The sequence below is a fragment of the Gastrolobium bilobum genome, unplaced genomic scaffold, assembly GCF_033153095.1.
Source record: "Gastrolobium bilobum isolate Gb01-03AN ecotype WA unplaced genomic scaffold, APGP_CSIRO_Gbil_v1 utg7904, whole genome shotgun sequence".
Lineage (NCBI taxonomy): Eukaryota > Viridiplantae > Streptophyta > Magnoliopsida > Fabales > Fabaceae > Gastrolobium > Gastrolobium bilobum.
Window position 1 is genome coordinate 202102 of NW_026899548.1, and position 18727 is coordinate 220828.

Genomic DNA, 18727 nt, shown 5'->3' on the forward strand with positions numbered 1-18727 from the left:
TCTCAGATGTCGGTGTTACCTTGTCTCCCTTCAGTTTTTGTTTCTCACCTTAACAATCTGCTAAATGTTTCATTCGACAACTTTTCAGCTCAACTCAATGTGCAGTTTCATAAATCATATAATAAATTAATACCGTACCCCAATTAAAAATTAAAGGAAAAACACATTATTATTGTATGCATTAATTGCAGTTATTTGATAGAAAGTTTTTTTTGTTTCTTATAATTTGCGTTTGGTATTAAGTAATTATTATTATCGTTTGTACTAACAGCAGGTACACCTAGGTTGGTTTTCTCAACAATGGGTTGAATCCAGTTCACATGGATCCCACCCAAGTCTTTTCATGTAAACTGGTTTGGTTTATGGTCAGAATAACCAAAAGTGAAACACCAAATGGTGGAAACGGGTTATGTTACTCAATTCTTCTGATAACGCCGAACAAGTATGTTTGCCTAGCCCTGAATAATGGTTAAGTGTAACGGAGCCAGTAAAGTAAACTATATACATATATGTATATATATATTTAATCTTCTGCTAACACAAAACGCATGAGGTCTTTCTTCTCAATATTTACACCGTGATTCCGTTTCTGGCTGCAAAAGTAAAAAATGTGCTTTGTCACATTGAAAATGAAATTTATGAGAGGGTTCACGTTGCTGAGCCTGAGAAAATGACTTTGCCTTCATTCAGATACCTTTCGAAGGATGGTAACGCGCTATAACTTTACTTACCTATGGAATAAAGTGCATGTCTGTGCAGATTAGAAGATTGTGCCCGACAGACTAAGGGAATCTTCAAGATTTTGCCCGTTAGAAATTTGAGCTGAGCTTAATCTCATGGTGGGTTGATTAAAATATCAATAGACGGTTCGAGGAGGAATGACTCAATTCAGGATGTTAATATAATCTCAATTAACTCTACAATTATAGATAACCTGATATGATAGGTATGTAAATGGAAAACAATGCATGGGATAGTAGGGTCTCATATTTTGCATATCATGTTTTAAATTTTAGGTTAGAAATCCGGTATTCTTGTATTCAAATTTTAATTTGATAACAAAATTGTAATTCCCTTCGACATAAACTTTAAGGACTAAGTGAATATTCAAAATTATATGTGTTAGGTGTGACTTATATTTCACGTACTGATGAGAGTCACTAGAGGTTAAGTACTATTGTGGACTTTTGAATTATTATAATTTTTTCTTTTTTTAGTAGTTTGAACTTGGGTCCATAAATAGCTGTTGTTAGGGTTTTCTAATCCTATTTATATTCTTCTGGTAAATCGATTGATTTGTAACTAAGGGTGTAAATGGGTCAGGCTGGCCTGGCCTGGCCAACAGCCCGGCCTACATTAAAAAAGTAGAGTCGACTTAAGCTTATAAGAAAACCTTTTTTTTTTTTTTTTTGATATCATAAGAAAACCTTTTTAACAAGTAGGTCATAGGCCAATTTTGTCAAGCCTGGCCTAAAGCCTTGTAGGCTGACCTATTTAATTTTATAAAATAAAATATTTATTTTAGGGTATATGATATACATTATAGAGCTGGGTATTATGTTGACTCTTTCTTGTTTGTCATTTTTTATGAATTATGAGAAGTACTATTATATGCATGAATGGAACTTTGCTCAGTATATTTTTATAGTTATTTTTTTTACTATTGTAAAAATTTTAATGCTCACTAGTGAAATTCATATCTCGTGTAAAAAAATGCAGTAATTTATGAACACGTTAATAACTTGTAATGTCAAGCGAATATTTTAAAAATTGTTAAAAATATTTTTAAATTTTTTTAAAAATATTTCACTAGGGAGGCCTATAAGGCCTGTAGGCCATATAAGGCTCTCTAATCTTTAAAAATAGGTCAGACTTGGCCTATAAATAAAGCCTTTAGTAGGCCAATAGACCAGATAGGCTGAATATTTTTTTACGTAGGCTTAGGCCAGGAAGGCCAAAGTATAATAACCCTCACTAGTAGTTGTGGATTTAATATTGAAGAATAAATATAAGTAAAAGAAATAAAGTCACATTTGATGAAAAATGAGTTAAAATGACAGTTAAGGAATAAAAATACGGGTAAGCAAAGTTACCCGAAAAAGTGAAAGTAAAATTAGAAATATGACTACAAAAATATTCTAGTTCATTGGGTAAAGTTTGGTATTGAATGGAGGTGTGTAGATAGATAAGTTGTTACCCAGTTAAAATAACTTAACTTTACATACAGTAAAATCCTTTAAATTCTTCTTCCTTTTCTCGCGCCATTGTCGGCTTCTTTTTTTCTCACCCGAGGCTTCATGGTTGTGGGGAGGGGTTAGGGTTTTCTCTCTCTCTCTCTCTCTCCTCTCTTTCTCACTCATCTAGCCACCAAAACACAAAGTGCCATACATGAAAGTTTAAGTAGAATCATGGTGAATCCATCCCACTACTTTGTTTAGGCTGAAAAGGCTTGTGTGAAGAACTCTCTTCCTCTCAAAATTCGGTTACTATTCATTCTAGTGACAGAAGTGGATTTTTGGGTGAAACCAAGCTTGGATTTTATTCCTTGGACCTTGGATAAGCGATTTGAGGTAAGAAATCCTCATTCTAACAGTTTGATTTATATGATTTAAGTTTTGAATATTATGAGCATATGTTATGAAAAATATTGGAGTTGGAAATTTGAAATTGATGATGAGTGAGTATGATTTATGATGTTATAGTGTGAAATGAGTATGAATATGTGTTGAAATTTTGAAAAAGTCTCTTGCACCTCCTCCCACTAGGTTCAGCCATGGTGTAAAAATTAGGGTTTAAGGTTCAAAAAATAATTGGACACTTTGTGAAGGTTTATATGTATATATAAGTTGTAATTGAGTGAATTAATTGAATGACGCTTAGTGGTGTCTTATGTTTTAAGGCATAAAAGGATGAATTAATGTGTAAAATGGGTTTTATTACCTAATGATGATTATGGTTGTATGATAAGTTTGAATTTGATTGACTAAAATATTAGAATCATGAAATTGACATGATTTCCTTTATTTGCCTCTTAGCCGTTTACAAATGAAGTATGTTTTTAGAGTGCTCGTTTGTGCTAATGAGTACTTATACGGCCTAAGGACTATATAATTAGATGTTTAAATCTTTGGTTGGGTTAGATAAAAAGAAAAATGAGTAAGATCCTTCTTTAGGCCTTATATGTGATTATGGCCATTTTCAAAGGAGGTTTGTGCTAGAAGTTACTGTTTTGCAAAGCGAGCATACTTTTATGCGTAAAATAAATTATATAGGTGGCTAAGCTTGGGTTTAGGCACTAGACAAAGAGAAATCTTATAGCTCCTTTGTAACGGGCACTTTGCCTTAAATTGGGAAAAATAGGCTTTTAGGTGCTAAGACGAGTAATGGGTGTTCTAATGGCCTTTTGGGACTATCCTAAGACTAAGTGAATATGTGAAATTTTGTGGAAATTTGTTGAACAAAGAACCACCCACTCATGGCCTAATATGATTAAGTAAAAAGAAAATAAACAATAAAGTGTGTGTCTTGTATACTTACGTGGCATTATATCATTTTATTGAGTTTTGTGTTGAATTTCTTCTCTAGGTGTGCCCAGGGACTGTGAACGTTTGGACTCTCGGGGAGTAAGATAAGTAACTTGTGCGACAAGTAAACGAATTAGTAAAGCTTCAAGAGGTAAGCTCTATGTTTATGGGGTTCGCTCCTACTTTGTGTTTCCTCCATAGTGTACGGACTGTGGTCAAGTTGTATGATATGTATGAGATATATGATATAGATGCATTCATATAGAACTATATGATGATGTGATATGATATGTTTTTATGTGTTTAATTTGATATGTTTTGATGTGTTTACTTTGATATGTTTTGATGTGATTTCCGTAAAGATCTCTGGCCATTGATTCTATATACACTGATGTCCGCTTGGGGTTCTCCCTTGGGAACATGTGCACTGATTTTCGCTTGGGTCCTTCCTTGGGATTGACTGTGTGTACCTCTGTTATGTGATGATCTCTGGCCATTGATCCTGTGTGCACTGATGTCTGCTTGGGGTCATCCCTCGGGACTGATGGTGTACACCTCTGATATGTTCTGGTTCCGCTTGGGGTCCTCCCTTGGGAACACGCGCGTTGATTTCCGCTTGGGGTCATCCCTTGGGAATGAATGCGTACGTCTCTCATAAGAAATGTTTTGTTCTGATGTGATTATTGTGATGATTTTGTATATGATATTTGTTACGTCCGTTGATTTTCGCTTAGGTCATCCCTTGGGAATGACTGCGTACGTCTCTGATAAGATATGTGTATATGTTTTGTTCTGTTATGATATATGATGTTTTGTATATTATGTATCTGACTGCCATGTATGAAGTGAGCACAGGGTATGGAGAGTTCTCTATAAACCTGGAGCTTACTAGAGATTCGTCTCTAACCCCGTTTGGGGATATGATTTCAAGAACACAGTTAATTGAAGAGCCCTCACAGAACAAAGACACTACCCGTGGCTAGAGGTACTAGTACGAGGATATAGAGTTCTGGGTGGCCGGACGCTACTATTTATTATAGATGTTATTTTTGGAGAATATATACTGTTGTATAGTGTTCTATTCATTTTAGGATCATGATGTTTGATCCATTATACAATATATGGTCCCTAAATGTTTTGTGCATGTGTTCATATTTGATGCACGTACATTTGTGTATTCAGATATGTGCATTTGCTAAAATATGTATGCTGTTAGACATAGTGGCACAGAGCCAGTTATGCATGCACCCATGGATGGGTATATAGTCCTATATAGATATCTGGTATTTCTGAAATCATATATGATATAAACTGTTTATCAGGAACCTTTGAGAGTGGGATTGAAAAATCCCCAGTTGTCCAATTTACAGAGGTTACTCTGCCCGATTTTCGTCTTCGTCAAATACGAATTAAATTGAAGAAGTATGCAATGTGAGATATCATGTGAAACGAAATGAAGAATAAAGAAAAAAGTTAGCTTGTAATTTAGTAAGCTAATGCAAGATATTAAGTTAAGTCTTCCGCTGATGCATGTTTTAGTATCATGTGTATGTTAATTGAACCGGCTCGAGACGGGGATGTTACACAAAGCCCAGCCCAGCCTGACCCATTTACACCCCTATTTGTAACGAGTGGCGGTGAGGTAAATATAGGACAAATAAGCTAGACGTAGCCTATATTGGGTGCACCAGTATAAATTACCGTGTCAAAATTCTCTCTTTTTTCTCTTTTATTTTTCGATATGTGTGTGATTGTCATTTCCATGTGACTACTTAAAAATCTCAATTCCTTTGAAAGGAAATGATATAAATTTTTCCCTACATAAGTTATTTAAAATCACTTGAAAAATAAGGGTTTATTTATGTATATAGTAAAAACCACGTCAGTTTTACCAACAAAAAAAACTTCTTTCACCATGGTTTTATAATTTATCACTTCAATTCAACTCCTGTTGTTATAAACTTGTCACTTAGACTCATTGTGCTTAAATAATTTATCATTTAATTCTCTACTCATTATGATTACAAAAATATATCACTTAAACCCTTTGTTATATTATATATATAAAAATATCTACTTTTTCTAAATTTTATTTTATATAATTATGATATTATCAAATAAAATTATAATAAAATCAATAATGAAATATTAAATAAAAAAATATTTCAATTAATTTTTCCAAATTTCAAAAAGTGATGAATTTTTTTTCAAAAGTGAAAAAAAGATGTATTGAGTTAGATACATCTAATGCACCAAAGATTTTTTTTGGGAGGGGGGGGGGGCACTAGTGAGGCCAAATTAGCACGACTGGTTGGCCTGGAAACCGGTTAATCAACCAATCTGATTTCAGCAATGGATTAGATATGTGATTGACCTGATATCAATCCGATGAACCGATAATGAACTGCAGTTCAACCGATACCAGTTTTCCTCTTCAAACCGGTTTGTGAAAATGCATACATTAATATTGGGGTTATATGCACCATTTAATATATTTATATATAATTAAGTAGAATTATTTCAAAAATTGCAGCAAGTGGTGAACGAACCTTTATTAGGGGAACGAACCTTTATTAGGATAATATAAATCATAGTACTTACCACTAGGCTACATTAGGTTGTTGGTTAAATTGAGGCCGCACTCGCCTAGTTGGTTGGACTGGAAACCGGTCCATCAACTGATTCGGTTCCAACAATGAATTGGATATGTGATTGACCCGGTATAATCCAATGAACCGACCAGGTTCATGATTGACCCGGTATAATCCAATGAAGCAACGATGAACCGATACCAATTTTTTTCTTCAAATCAGTTTGTGAAAATACATATATAAAATGTTTTATATATTAGGGTTATATGCACCATTTAATATATTTATATATAGTTAAGTAGAGTTATTTCAAAAATTACAACAAATAGAGATTGAACCTGTGTTAGGGTCATATAAATCATAGTACTTACCACTAGACTATATTTAGTTGCTGGTCAAATTGCATCATTAAAAATATTTATTATATAATTAAATATAAATTATAAATTAATATATATTTATTCAGGTCATAGAATTCAATCAATAATTCACTAACTAAAATCAATAATCCACTGACTTGATATTCTGATCGAATCAATCACGGATGTGGGTTTAATAATATTGGTTTTACTTGTGGAATCTATGCCTTGAATTGAAGGCTTCATTTAGGTTCCGAAGTAATCACAACTTTCAATGCAAACAGTGGTTTGCCACTAAGAATTGAAAGGAAGGAATGATTAAGATGATGCAATAAAAACAGACTTGCTGATTTTAAAAGAAAAAGAAATAGAGAGGACATATATAAAGCATTAATACTTAATGAATGATAAACCAACCAGAAGAGAAAACTCAAAAACTATTAAACTACATCACAGAGTGCATTCCATTCGCTTAAGTTTAATAGAAATTCAGACAAAAATTCAGAGGCTGCCACTCCTTTTCTTTTTTTTTTCCATTCCCTAAAACTCCCTTTTTCCAGAAAATTTAGAACAAGAAACAAAAAGAACAAAACAAAAAAGGGAAGCTCTGGCTTTCATGTAACAGACTCTATTTTAAGTTACGAAGACAGCAGGACCTCACATTCCATTCTACATATTAGTACGAATGATAAAAATAAAAATAAAAATAAAAATAAAAAGATTGCATGGGATCGGAGTCTAACAATGATGATGATGACTTTCATTGTGGTAGGGTCAGAAGTGATGCCAAAACATGAAGCTGATAATGACATGAGTATGGTGGTGAATCCACTAACTACTCTATGAAACCAGTTTTGGTCAAAACAGCATTTCTCACTTTGCTAAGATCTCTTCCTTTCAGTGTCCTTCCTATCCCTTCACACACAGAGAAAGATGAAATCTGGCTCCTTGCAAGTTTCCTAGCAATCCATTCATGGGGAGGAATCATATCACCCTCATCCTCATCCTCAGCATCATCATTGTAATGATCCCCATAACCACAATCCCCATTGTTGTTTACTCTTTCCCCAACAGCAACACATGAACCATCCCTTGACCCCTTCTTGCCATTATTCCCATAAATTTTTGACCAGTCAGGGATGTTCATAGGTGCTGAGTACCCTTGTACCACATTTTCATCGGATTCGGATCCCGAGAAGGGTAGTGTAGTACTATTAACCCTTTGGATCTTTCTTGGAGAGGTAGGCATGCGCCATGCAGAAGAAGAACCAGATGAGTCCTTAGATACCCTTAAATAATTCTCCTCCTTAGCCACACCCCACACATCTTCTTCATCAAAATCTTCATTCCTCATTGACCCCCCACCAAAATTGCTGCTTTTCTTCAGAAAACCACCCCAATCTGCCATTGCTATTTGTTCTTCCTAGCTCCCTGCAAATACAGATGGAGGGGTGTTTGTGAGAAAACAGAGCAAGTGAAGTGAGTTGAGAGTAAAAACAATGATAACATACGTAGTTCTCTATTTCAATATAAATAGACATACATGACTGAAAACTTTTTTTTATCCTAAAGATATCATCATGGTTGCTACTTGCTAATGAGATAAAATACTTTATTTTTTCCTCCTTGGGAATCAAAAAGCAGAAAGGTGTAAGGGAATACTATCAGGAATCTACCTTGCCTATGTTTCAATACCCTCCAAAAGTAAAGACTTTTGAAAGAAAAATCTCAAATGGTAACTCCGAATGAACCCTTTAAAAAACCAACCAGGATAAGGAAGAAGCCTTGAAAATTCTTCCCCGGCCTCAATACCTCCAACGAAAATCACAGGTTTCAAGAGACCAGACTCACATAATGGTGCCTGAAAAAAGACAAGGGAGCAGAAAAAGACAACAAAGCAATAGGTGTGCACTTGTGAAAAAAAATTAAAGCTTGTATTATAGTTGGCCTATAAAAAAACCTCATGTGTATAGTAATAGTAAAGAAGGCAAAAAGAAAATGATGGGTCTTGGAGTGAGTCTCAGTTGATCTCTCTATATAATAACTTGGTTAATTGCAAAAGTCCAAAAGACCACAGATCAAGGACATGGTGAGAGCAAGTCCCATCATAGCAGCACTATTAAGAAGAGGGAAGAAATTTACAGGCTGAGGCTGCTGCCAAATTTATCACTCAGTTGTTGCAGATGCAGGGCATATACATAAAAACTTATAAATGGTTTTGTTTTTTTTTCAATATCTCTGAAAGGCTGCATCTTGATTGGGAGAGGTGGTGATGGACGATTGGCTTGAACGTACCTTAAGGATCTGAAACCTTATCCTCTCTCAAACTAATATATTGTAACAAAGTGAAGCTCATTCGGCTATATGAGAGAAAAAGAAAAGCTGTGCTGCTTTAGGCTTTAGGTGAGCTCTTGTTAACTCTGTGAAACTTGAAAGTGTGAGCCTAGACAACCTTTATTAATGCCTCCTTGGAGAGGGTGCTTGCTACTTATGCTTACAAAGTAAGTTAAAGGCCAATTGTAAAACTATATAACATTGAGATATGGAGCGAGTTTTTGCTGACCAATAACAATGCTTACAACTGTCACTGAGCTTATCTTTATCTTCTACCTTATTCTTCAATGCTTCCTGGGTTATGGGATCATTAATGCGCAGATGCAACAGAAAGAGAGAGAGATTGAATGCGGTGCAAACTGTGCCCTCCAGTTCAAGGGTCCTTCCACCATTCAACAAGTGATTAAATTAAACTGATGAAACTTTCGTCTCTTGGTTCAATTACTTTAACTAATTTCATTTATAATTAAATTATATATAATATTTAAATAAGATACATTATAGTTTTACAATTCAACCTGTTTAACTAACTAGTCGAATCACATTTTTGAAAATTGAAAAAATGCTTCAAACTCATATTTGAGGGTATGAATATGATATCGTTAATGGATAACATAGAATATTTGTTATTTTCTCAGTTCATGCATGGAGCTTTTTTATTTTGCGGTATCCTCCAGTTATTGCTTATCAATTGGCCAAACCCGTGGTGTTCTGCTTCGGTTTTTTGACTATTTTGTCTCTCATTAATTAATTAATAATTATTTTGTCTTTTATTGAAAATTATCTACCAATCTGCCCCTCTTTAATCGATTAACTTAAATATTTAATCGATTAAATGGTCAAAACAGACAAAAATCGTTGACTCGAGATTTAATCGATTTAATCTCCCTATTTTTGATTCCCAAGGTAGATTTAATAGAGAGATTTAATCGATTAAATCTCGAGTCAATCATTTTTATCTGTTTTGACCATTTAATCGATTAAATATTCAAGTTAATTGATTAAAGAGAAACATGTTCGTAGATAGTTTTCAATAAGGGACAAAATAATTATTAATTAATTAATGAAGGATAAAAAGGTCATGATAGAAAACTAAAACTGAATTTAATTAGCATGAACACTCAGGTTTCTAAAGTATTAGAGAGTGCATAACTGAAATAAAGAAAGTATAAGGTTTGACTAGTAATAATATTGCATACTGATTAAGAAGTATTTAATATTTTTTATTAATTGATTTTAATTTCTGAAAAAATATTAGGTATCATTAAATATTTTTGCATTTCCAAAATAATAAGATGCTTTAATCTTTAGACATTTTTTAGTGCCAATGCATTATTTGTTTTTCTTGTGCTCCACTAAGTAAATTTCTTATCCACTCATTAATACTTTTTAATAATGCAATTCTATACTATAGTATATAGTATAACCAGTTAGCAATTATGCCACGTAAATCAATTTACATTTATTACTTAGGACAGCTATCCTGGCACAAAAACCATAATTATATTATCTTGTTAGTCTCTAAGAAGATGTTATTTTGTTATAAAGTAATTATCATTTTAGGAGTTTTAATTTTATTTTAAATATTTGTAATTTTAAAAAGTAAGAATACATTGATTTCTTTTTAACTTCATATTTGTCTTTTGATATTTTTATTAAGTAGAATAAAAAATTAATGGGATACGAAGGTGATATAAGTAAGTAAACTTATATATTTTCTTAAAAAATTAATGATTATTATTAAAGAATACCAGCACAAGGGGAGTGTAAATTGGGCCAGTGACAAACAACTTTTAATGAGTGGCCCAGTTAATAACCTCCACTAACGAAATCTTACATAATAAATGAAAACGTTCGTTTCTTACCATCCATAGCATAGCTATTTCCACGATTCCAAATATTTGACAATAACGAAAGCATAACTGTGACAAGTCCATCTTCTTTCTCATTTAACACTAGCACTGCTTTCAAATGGAGGATTGAAAGTGGGTTTAGAAAGTAGAAACCAATAATAAGCAATTGAAAATCCTCCATTGAATTTGCTCTCATCTCATGCTATGCACACAGTACTAGATGGCAACTGGTAAAAGAAGAGCGAGCTTTTTAAGCTATGAACACCTCTCAGTTGCCACCTATCTGATTAGGGAAATAGGTCATTGACGTGTCCAATGTTGTACGGTTCCACATAAAGATATCAAATCACACCCACTGAGGCACTACCGCTTGGATATATAGCTTGAAAACTGAAAAGATGTTGGTAATCCCTTAAATAATTAATTATTGAGTGGTATATGTTTCACATCAGAAAACCCACCTCTTACCTCCCAAAAAATAAAGAAAAGAAAACCCACTACTTATCGCTAATGACACATTCTATTAAAAGGAAAAAAAAAAAACAAGTTTCTAAGGAGAAAAAGAAAACAGTGGAAGCTCCTTTGATCTATCAAAGCCAGGTTTCGATCCTGGGACCTGTGGGTTATGGGCCCACCACGCTTCCGCTGCGCCACTTTGATTTGTTGTTTATTTAAGTTCTATTAAATCAAACATTTTATAGTTATTAAACCGTACCAACTCTGCATCCAAGATCATCAATATACCAATGCATCCAACTATTTTCAAAAAAATTATCTTAATTAATGCATATATTTTATTATTCATTCTGAAAATATACCGTTGGCAAATGGATTATTTATGTTGCTTACTTAAAAAAAAAAAAAAACCATTTTTGTTCTGTCAAGATTATATACAACTAGTAAATCTATAGTTTTACTTCTAATCTTAGTATTATCAAATAAATCAAAAATTTAATCTAGTTTTCTTCGTATAAATTATATCGTAATTTCCAATTATTTCAGAAAATTATTTTTTGAAAATGTACTATATGTTGAGGAATAAATTTTTTAGCTTTTTTTTTGTCCATTTTCTGCTTACCAAATCTTGGATACAATTTTTTGTTATCTTAATTAATGCATGTGTTTTATTATACATTCTGAAAATGTATCGTTGCAAATAGGTTGTTTATGTTGTTTACTTTTTTTAATGTTCTATCAATACATATAACTAATAAATTTATAGTTAAATGCACCCTTTATTTTAATGAGGGGTAGTCTTTTAAGGTTGTATTCGGAGAATAAAATGATCGAGGAACTTGAATAAGGATACCTCTAAGTTATACCAAAAAAAAAATCTATAACTGCAAAACATCAAACCTTAAATAACATTATCAAATAAATAAAAAAACTAAGCTAGTTTTTTCATATAAATTTTATTATAATCTAAAATTATTTCAGAATTTTTTTTTCGAAAAAATGTACTGTACGTTGACAAACAAGTTTTTCAGTTTTGTTTATCTTTTGTTTTTTAGAAATATTATATTTACAAATTATTTTTTCTTACAATTACTTTTATAATTGTTGAATTAAAATCAAATTAACAACTCTCACTTAATATCATTTCATAACAACAAGCATAAAAATAGTTGTGAAAGATTGTTAGAGAAAATAAATTGTAAATATAACTTCCCTATTTTGTTTTTGAGGTTTAAATTATTTGCTGTGTTAAGGGAGAGAGTTATTTTACTTTGATGAGACATTGAAAATGGAGAAATCCATATAATTTGTTTCTATAAGATAACGTAAGCCATCTCCTATCACAAGAGATTAATAAATTCCTTGTTTTTTTATTTATTTTCTCCTTTTATTTTTTATTAATCTTCTTATTCCTTTTTTTTTTTTTTGGATACAACATCTTCTTATTCCTTAGTTTCAGGTATGCACAACCACTACTGTTTAACATGAAAGGATCCATTTTTATGTCTATTTGTTTGAGTAAGAGCCACGTGTCTTTATGTACTGAAAATTAAACATCCATTTCCAATCTATGGATAGCACACGTTCAACGTGCAGAAGATAGACTTCATTATGATTCAATTGTCATGTGTCATGTGTATAGAATTAGGATTTTTTCTCAGATGTATCAGATGTTTTTCTGATTGGGATGTAAAAGACCAAATAAATCCCTCCAGTTAATTAGATTCTTTATTTTCGAGATTAATATATTTTATATTGCAGATAATAATTTTATTTTTTACATACATATAAAAGACCAAATAAATCACTCCGGTTCATTAGATTCTTTATTTTTGGAATTAATATTTTTTATATTGTAGATGATAGTTTTATTTTTTACATCATGTCTTTTAAATATGAACATTTGATTAAAGGAATTAAAGGACTAGATGATTCTTTATGTGTTGTGTACACTAATTCTCTCTACTTTTTTGTCTTTCCTTCATCATTTTTTCCACAAATAAATAAAGGAATTAAAGGATTAGATGATTCTTTCCATCATGTTTTTCCTTCTACATTTTTTCCCCTAAATAAAGAAATATGAGTGGATATTCAACATTTTAGTTCAAAAATGTGAAAGAAAATCACCACAAGTATAGTATAGATTGATAATCATGTCATTCCTTCTATATATTTTCCCCTAAATAAAGAAATGTGAGTGGATATTCAATATTCTAGTTCAAAAACTACAATCACAATGAGAGGAATGTGAGCGGATATTTAACATTTTAGTTCAAAAACTACAATCACGATGAGAGGAAATCACCACAAGTATAGATTGATAATCATGCCATTCCTTCTACATATTTTCCCCTAAATAAAGAAATGTGAGTGGATATTCAATATTCTAGTTCAAAAACTACAATCACAATGAGAGGAATGTGAGCGGATATTTAACATTTTAGTTCAAAAACTACAATCACGATGAGAGGAAATCACCACAAGTATAGATTGATAATCATGCCATTCCTTCTACATATTTTCCCCTAAATAAAGAAATGTGAGTGGATATTCAACATTTTAGTTCAAAAACTACAATCACAATGAGAGGAAATCACCACAAGTATTAGATTGTTAATCATGTCATTCCTTCTACATATTTTCCCCTAAATAAAGAAATGTGAGTGGATATTCAACATTTTAGTTTAAAAACTACAATCACAATGAGAGGAAATCACCACAAGTATAGATTGATAACCCCACCCCCACACCCCCACCCCCATCAGTCCATTCCATCCAACAATAAATTTCCTCGGCTACAAAATCAAGAATATAAAAATTCAGAAGACATTTTATTTCAAGAACTTACAATCGGGATGAGAGAGTAATCACACCTAGTTATACATTAATAACCCATCACAGTCATTCATTCAACAATAAATTTCTTCAGCTACAAAATCAATAGAAGATTCCAGAAGTTAGGTTTACTTCTGCTTGCAATATACGCGCAAAAACAGCTACAGCTAATGGGGGTCAGGTTGTAAAGGATAAGTGGCTAAGTTTCTAATCCTCCCTAACAGCAAACTAATGTGGGGTTAAGGTTACAAAGGAGAAGTGGCCAGGTTTCTAATCCTACTTGAACGCCTAACAGGAGTAACCATCTCCTCATCCGATCCCTGAAACAACAATATAATGAAACACATGAGAAACAATTCACAAGTGATGCTCTTAAAGTACGATTAATATTTCGCACACAATGACACATACAATATAAGAATGAGAGACAAATACTCGCCTGCTTGCTTGGATATTTCTCGTACACGGTTAAGCTTCCATAGGATGATGAACCCATGGAATAGTCTGATGAAGAGGCCAAAGATTCTCTCCTGTTATTATTCCTACGCTTCTTCTCGATGCTGTGAGCTTCATTCAACTGTTTCGCTACTTTTTGGCTATAGGATGAGCTCTTCTGAAAGCTGCTCATTTCTGAAGGACATGGCTCTCCTCCAAGCACGTCCACCACTTCTATGGGCCCATTCCTGAGAGATGGCTTATCCGGAGAAATCTGCTTGTTCTGTAATTCCTTACCAAACAGAGGTTTCCCTACAGAGCTAGTAATTCTTTTGCTCCTGCTTTTACCTTTCCTTGACCAGTTGAAAGCTGCACCTGCAATTAAAACTATGCCTCCACAGAGCAGCAAATATAGCACCATGCTTGGAGGAATTTCAATTGCTTTTATTGGCTGGTCATTCCCTCTAACAGTATGGATTTCAGCTACCTCTGAATCTAAATCTGGCCAATGTTTGAGACCTACATCACTTTGTTTGTCTACGTTGAATTTAGGATCATTTTCAAAATTGAAGTTAGCATGATCTTCTGGTGTCTGCTTTGCTTCTGAGTTCCCTGCTTCAGCCAGTGGCAAGACCTGATCCGATTCTATCATGGTGGCAGGTTGGCCCTTAAGTACTTCCTCAGATTCTGGAGGATCTGAAGCATTTTCAATATTAAAGTTAGCATCAACTTCTTGTGGCAGCTTTGCTTCTAATTCTAAATTTCCTACTTCAATCAGTGGCAGAGCATGCTCTGATTCTATCACAGTGGCTGCCTGGCACTTAAGTACTTCAGATTCTGAAGGAGCAACTGAAGAATGTTCAGCACCAGCAATTACTCCGATATCTTGCTGAACTTGTTCTTCGTATGCTTCATAATGCTCAGCAGAAATATCTTCAACGTCCTCATCAGTACCAATCTCCAAGGCAGAATCACTTTCTTGAACATTCTGTACTGATTGATGAGTGTCACCTATTTCATTTTCACCGTGACCAAATACAGGGTATTGAGTATAATCATGCATAACAGTCAAGTTACAATATTGTAACTTAGCCAGATTTTGTACTCTTGGAACAATTGAAATCAACTCAGAAATTGACCACAGGGACTCAGAAATTGACCACAGGGACTTAGTAAACCAAATATGTAAATTTCGAGCTAACCCGTCAAAATTTGCTTTTGCAAATTGGGAGAATTGATCGAAGTTAACCCTTGCAAACTCGGAAAAGTCAGACCATTCATAGACCTCATATAAGTCTTCAAACACAGTATGATCAATCACTGGAGAATTTGTGACTGTGATTGATATGAAAGCAACTGAGAGAAGCAAAATCAGAGCAACAGCCTTTGCTCTTGTAGAGAATCGTGATTTAGGCGCCTCTTTTGCTTCAACAGTTTCCTCTGGGGTGAGAGTCTTAGCATGAATTGGTCCAGATATTTGACCCTTTTCTTCCTTAAGAGTTCCATTTGAAGAAACATCCTCTGATTCCTTATGTGATCCTTCAGACTGGGTATCCTCTGTAACTTCTGAATCAGAAAAGCTCCCAGATATGAAGCTGTCCTCGAATTCACTTTCGTTACAGAGTTCCATTCGGGGTTTGGGTTTGTAATGGAGAAACTGTGGTCTAGGGGAGAGGTAGTTAGTTTTAGGATCGTAAGGGGGCATCAAGGGATCTGCATCAAGAGGAGTTAAGATGGTAGCTGTGATTGAAACAGGAGGAGTGGTGGAGGGACTAAGCTTAAAAGTTGGGTCAAGGTTAACACAATCAGGCGACAAAGGAACATGCATATCATGGGCTGTTTCAAAAGGCAAATCAGTATCATTCTTTGAAATCAAAGGAACATTCATATCATAGACAGTTTCAAACGACAAATCTGCACTATTAGTTGGAATAAAAGGAACATCGGCATCACGGACACTCAAATCTTCAGAAGTCAAGGAAGATTCCTCAAAATAGGTGACCTCATCCAATAAAGCATCAAGCTTTTTCTCTTCCAAGGGCTCAGCAAAAGTTACCTTGCGAATGTGGCTTTTGGTGTCTGCTGAGGGAATAGAGGTCGGAGCAGGCTCATTCCTCTCAATGAGAATTTTCTTTCTGGGAGAGTCAGTGACCTTGAATGAAGCAGAGATGGTCGGAGCCATGAAATTCTTTGAGGACCTTGAGGAAGCAGCTGGTGATCTAACCTTTGCGGGTTTCAAAATCTGGTGATCTTTCCCATTTTCTTTGTCATCCATCATCATGTCCCGCAAAGATCCTGTGCTTTCTCTAACCCCAACAGAGTTTCTTCTCGGAATATCTACAGAATACCAAAAGCCAAACCCATAAAATGAAAACCCAGCACAAATTTTTTCAAATGAAAAGTAAATCACAGCAATAGAATAGCCAAGAAATGGAAACCCCAAACTTTTTCAGCAACCAAACAAGTATTTAAAAAAAAAATAACGATACCTGAAGGACTATTGGCAGGAGTGTTGGGGAAAATGGATCTAGGGTTTGTGACGACGGAGGGTTTGGCGAATGGGTTTCCAGTGAAACTCCTACGCATAGTGTTACTGATTTCTGAACTTCTTGGATTAGGGTTTGATGGCACTGAAGACGAAGACGAAGACGACGACGACTTGTTGGAAGGCATGGCCACGAATTGAATTGGATTGAATTGAATTGAATGATTTTGAGAAGAGAATGGAATGAATAGAAGGAAAAGTGGTGACGATAAGATCTGATATGATTCTTAAAGATTGGGAGTGTAGGTGGCAACGGCTATATTTCCAAAAAAGAATTTGAACGGTCAACGAATTAGAGCCGTTGGATTAATTCATCTGACTTGGAAATACTAGCCGTTGGAGGAAAAAGAGGCCGCTTTAATTCATATTATCATCAATTTCGGTAATCACGTTTTATTTTCTTATTCCCTTTTTCAATCCCAAGTTTTTCTCTCGAGTTACTGATGCAAAAGAGGAATTTGAAACACAAATGCAGGATGTGTTCTGTAGATTATTATTGGATTTGAATGCAAATTTTACTCAATATTTTTGTTATACTTTTTAAATTGGATTTCCTTGATTTCTTTTCTTTTTTAATTGGGTTAATGCCATTAGTCTTATCATCTCTTCGCACCAATATAGTTAATGCTGAGAATATATCATTTCAATCTAATTAAAACAGGATATATTTACAAACAAACAAACAAAACTGGGTATGGAATGCTAATTTAATCTGTTTAAATATTTATTTAGAAAATTACACATGTCATTCTTAGCTTTATAAATATTTTTAAATTCTTCAGAATTAATTATGCAGATCTTCTCCATAATTTTAAATATTTTTTCATTAATATCTATATTTTTAAGATTATAACTGAAATAATTATTGAATATGTATATTTTTTGTAATTTTAATTTATATTTTATTTAAATTGGAAAACATCCATATAACGTATTTGTCGATTGGGAAAACTTAAGCGTCATGTTACATGACACAAACATCTTGTGTCATGCCATTGCCATAAAAAATATGGGACTCACAACTTTATTTTTTTTCTTTATTTTTTCAATGGGATTCACACCTTTTGTGTCTACGGCATGAGGCAAGACGTGTAATGTAATATGACACTCACAATTTTCTTTTCTTGTTAATTATACTCAAATGTTTTGCAATTTTGTTCTTACTTCTTCCCAATAGGAACAAAATATAAGAATAATAATATTATCTAGTAAATGTATTTATATTTGTTTGTTTTAATCTATAAACGGTAAAATTTAGCATATTTAGAGGCCAAGAGTGAATATTTTATGGGATATTGTTTTCTATGTATAAGGAGAGAAAAAATTTCTCTTGCAAACACAAATGGAGAAGAGAGAATATAAGAGAGAAAAAAAAAAATGAAGTGAGTCCCACCTCACATTTATTTCTGCAAGAGAAATTTTTTCTCTCCTATTACATGAGAAAACAATATCTTATATTTTATATGGAGAATGTTATATTTATAAACTTTTTGTTAACAAACTCTTACAAATTACATTATGTCTTACCGGTAAGACACTCTTGAGTGAAGCCTTACCGGTAAGACATAATGTAGTTTGTAAATTTATAAAAATATATATATATATATATATATATTTATATATCAGTATAACCCTCCTCATTTTAAATACCTTTATAACTTCCTGAACAACATTGAATCATGCGTATTATACTATTATATGATGCTTACCTCACTGTTTTATGTTACCTGTTTTTCTTTTTCTTTTTCTTTTTCTTTTTCTTTTCTTTTTTTCCTAGCTAAATGTAAGAGACAAT

At 33.3% G+C, this 18727-nt stretch overlaps 2 protein-coding genes and 1 non-coding gene across 3 annotated transcripts; all 3 read right to left on the reverse strand.

Moving 5' to 3' along the window:
* Positions 1 to 7028: 7028 nt before the first annotated feature.
* Positions 7029 to 8298, reverse strand: LOC133291324 (protein S40-7-like). Its single transcript, XM_061489578.1, has 2 exons — positions 8151 to 8298; positions 7029 to 7905 (listed from the first exon to the last, which is right to left on the reverse strand). Exon 2 carries the CDS (start codon positions 7880 to 7882, stop codon positions 7310 to 7312), a length of 573 nt encoding a protein of 190 aa, XP_061345562.1. The 5' UTR covers positions 7883 to 7905; positions 8151 to 8298; the 3' UTR covers positions 7029 to 7309.
* Positions 8299 to 11249: 2951 nt separating this feature from the next.
* On the reverse strand, positions 11250 to 11321 carry TRNAM-CAU (transfer RNA methionine (anticodon CAU)). The gene has a single exon. It is a non-coding gene; the product is annotated as a tRNA-Met (tRNA).
* A 2876-nt stretch (positions 11322 to 14197) lies between these two features.
* On the reverse strand, positions 14198 to 17060 carry LOC133291333 (uncharacterized). Its single transcript, XM_061489587.1, has 3 exons — positions 16877 to 17060; positions 14392 to 16724; positions 14198 to 14272 (listed from the first exon to the last, which is right to left on the reverse strand). The coding sequence occupies exons 1-3, from the start codon at positions 17058 to 17060 to the stop codon at positions 14198 to 14200; spliced, it is 2592 nt and encodes an 863-aa protein (XP_061345571.1).
* Between the last annotated feature and the right edge of the window lie 1667 nt (positions 17061 to 18727).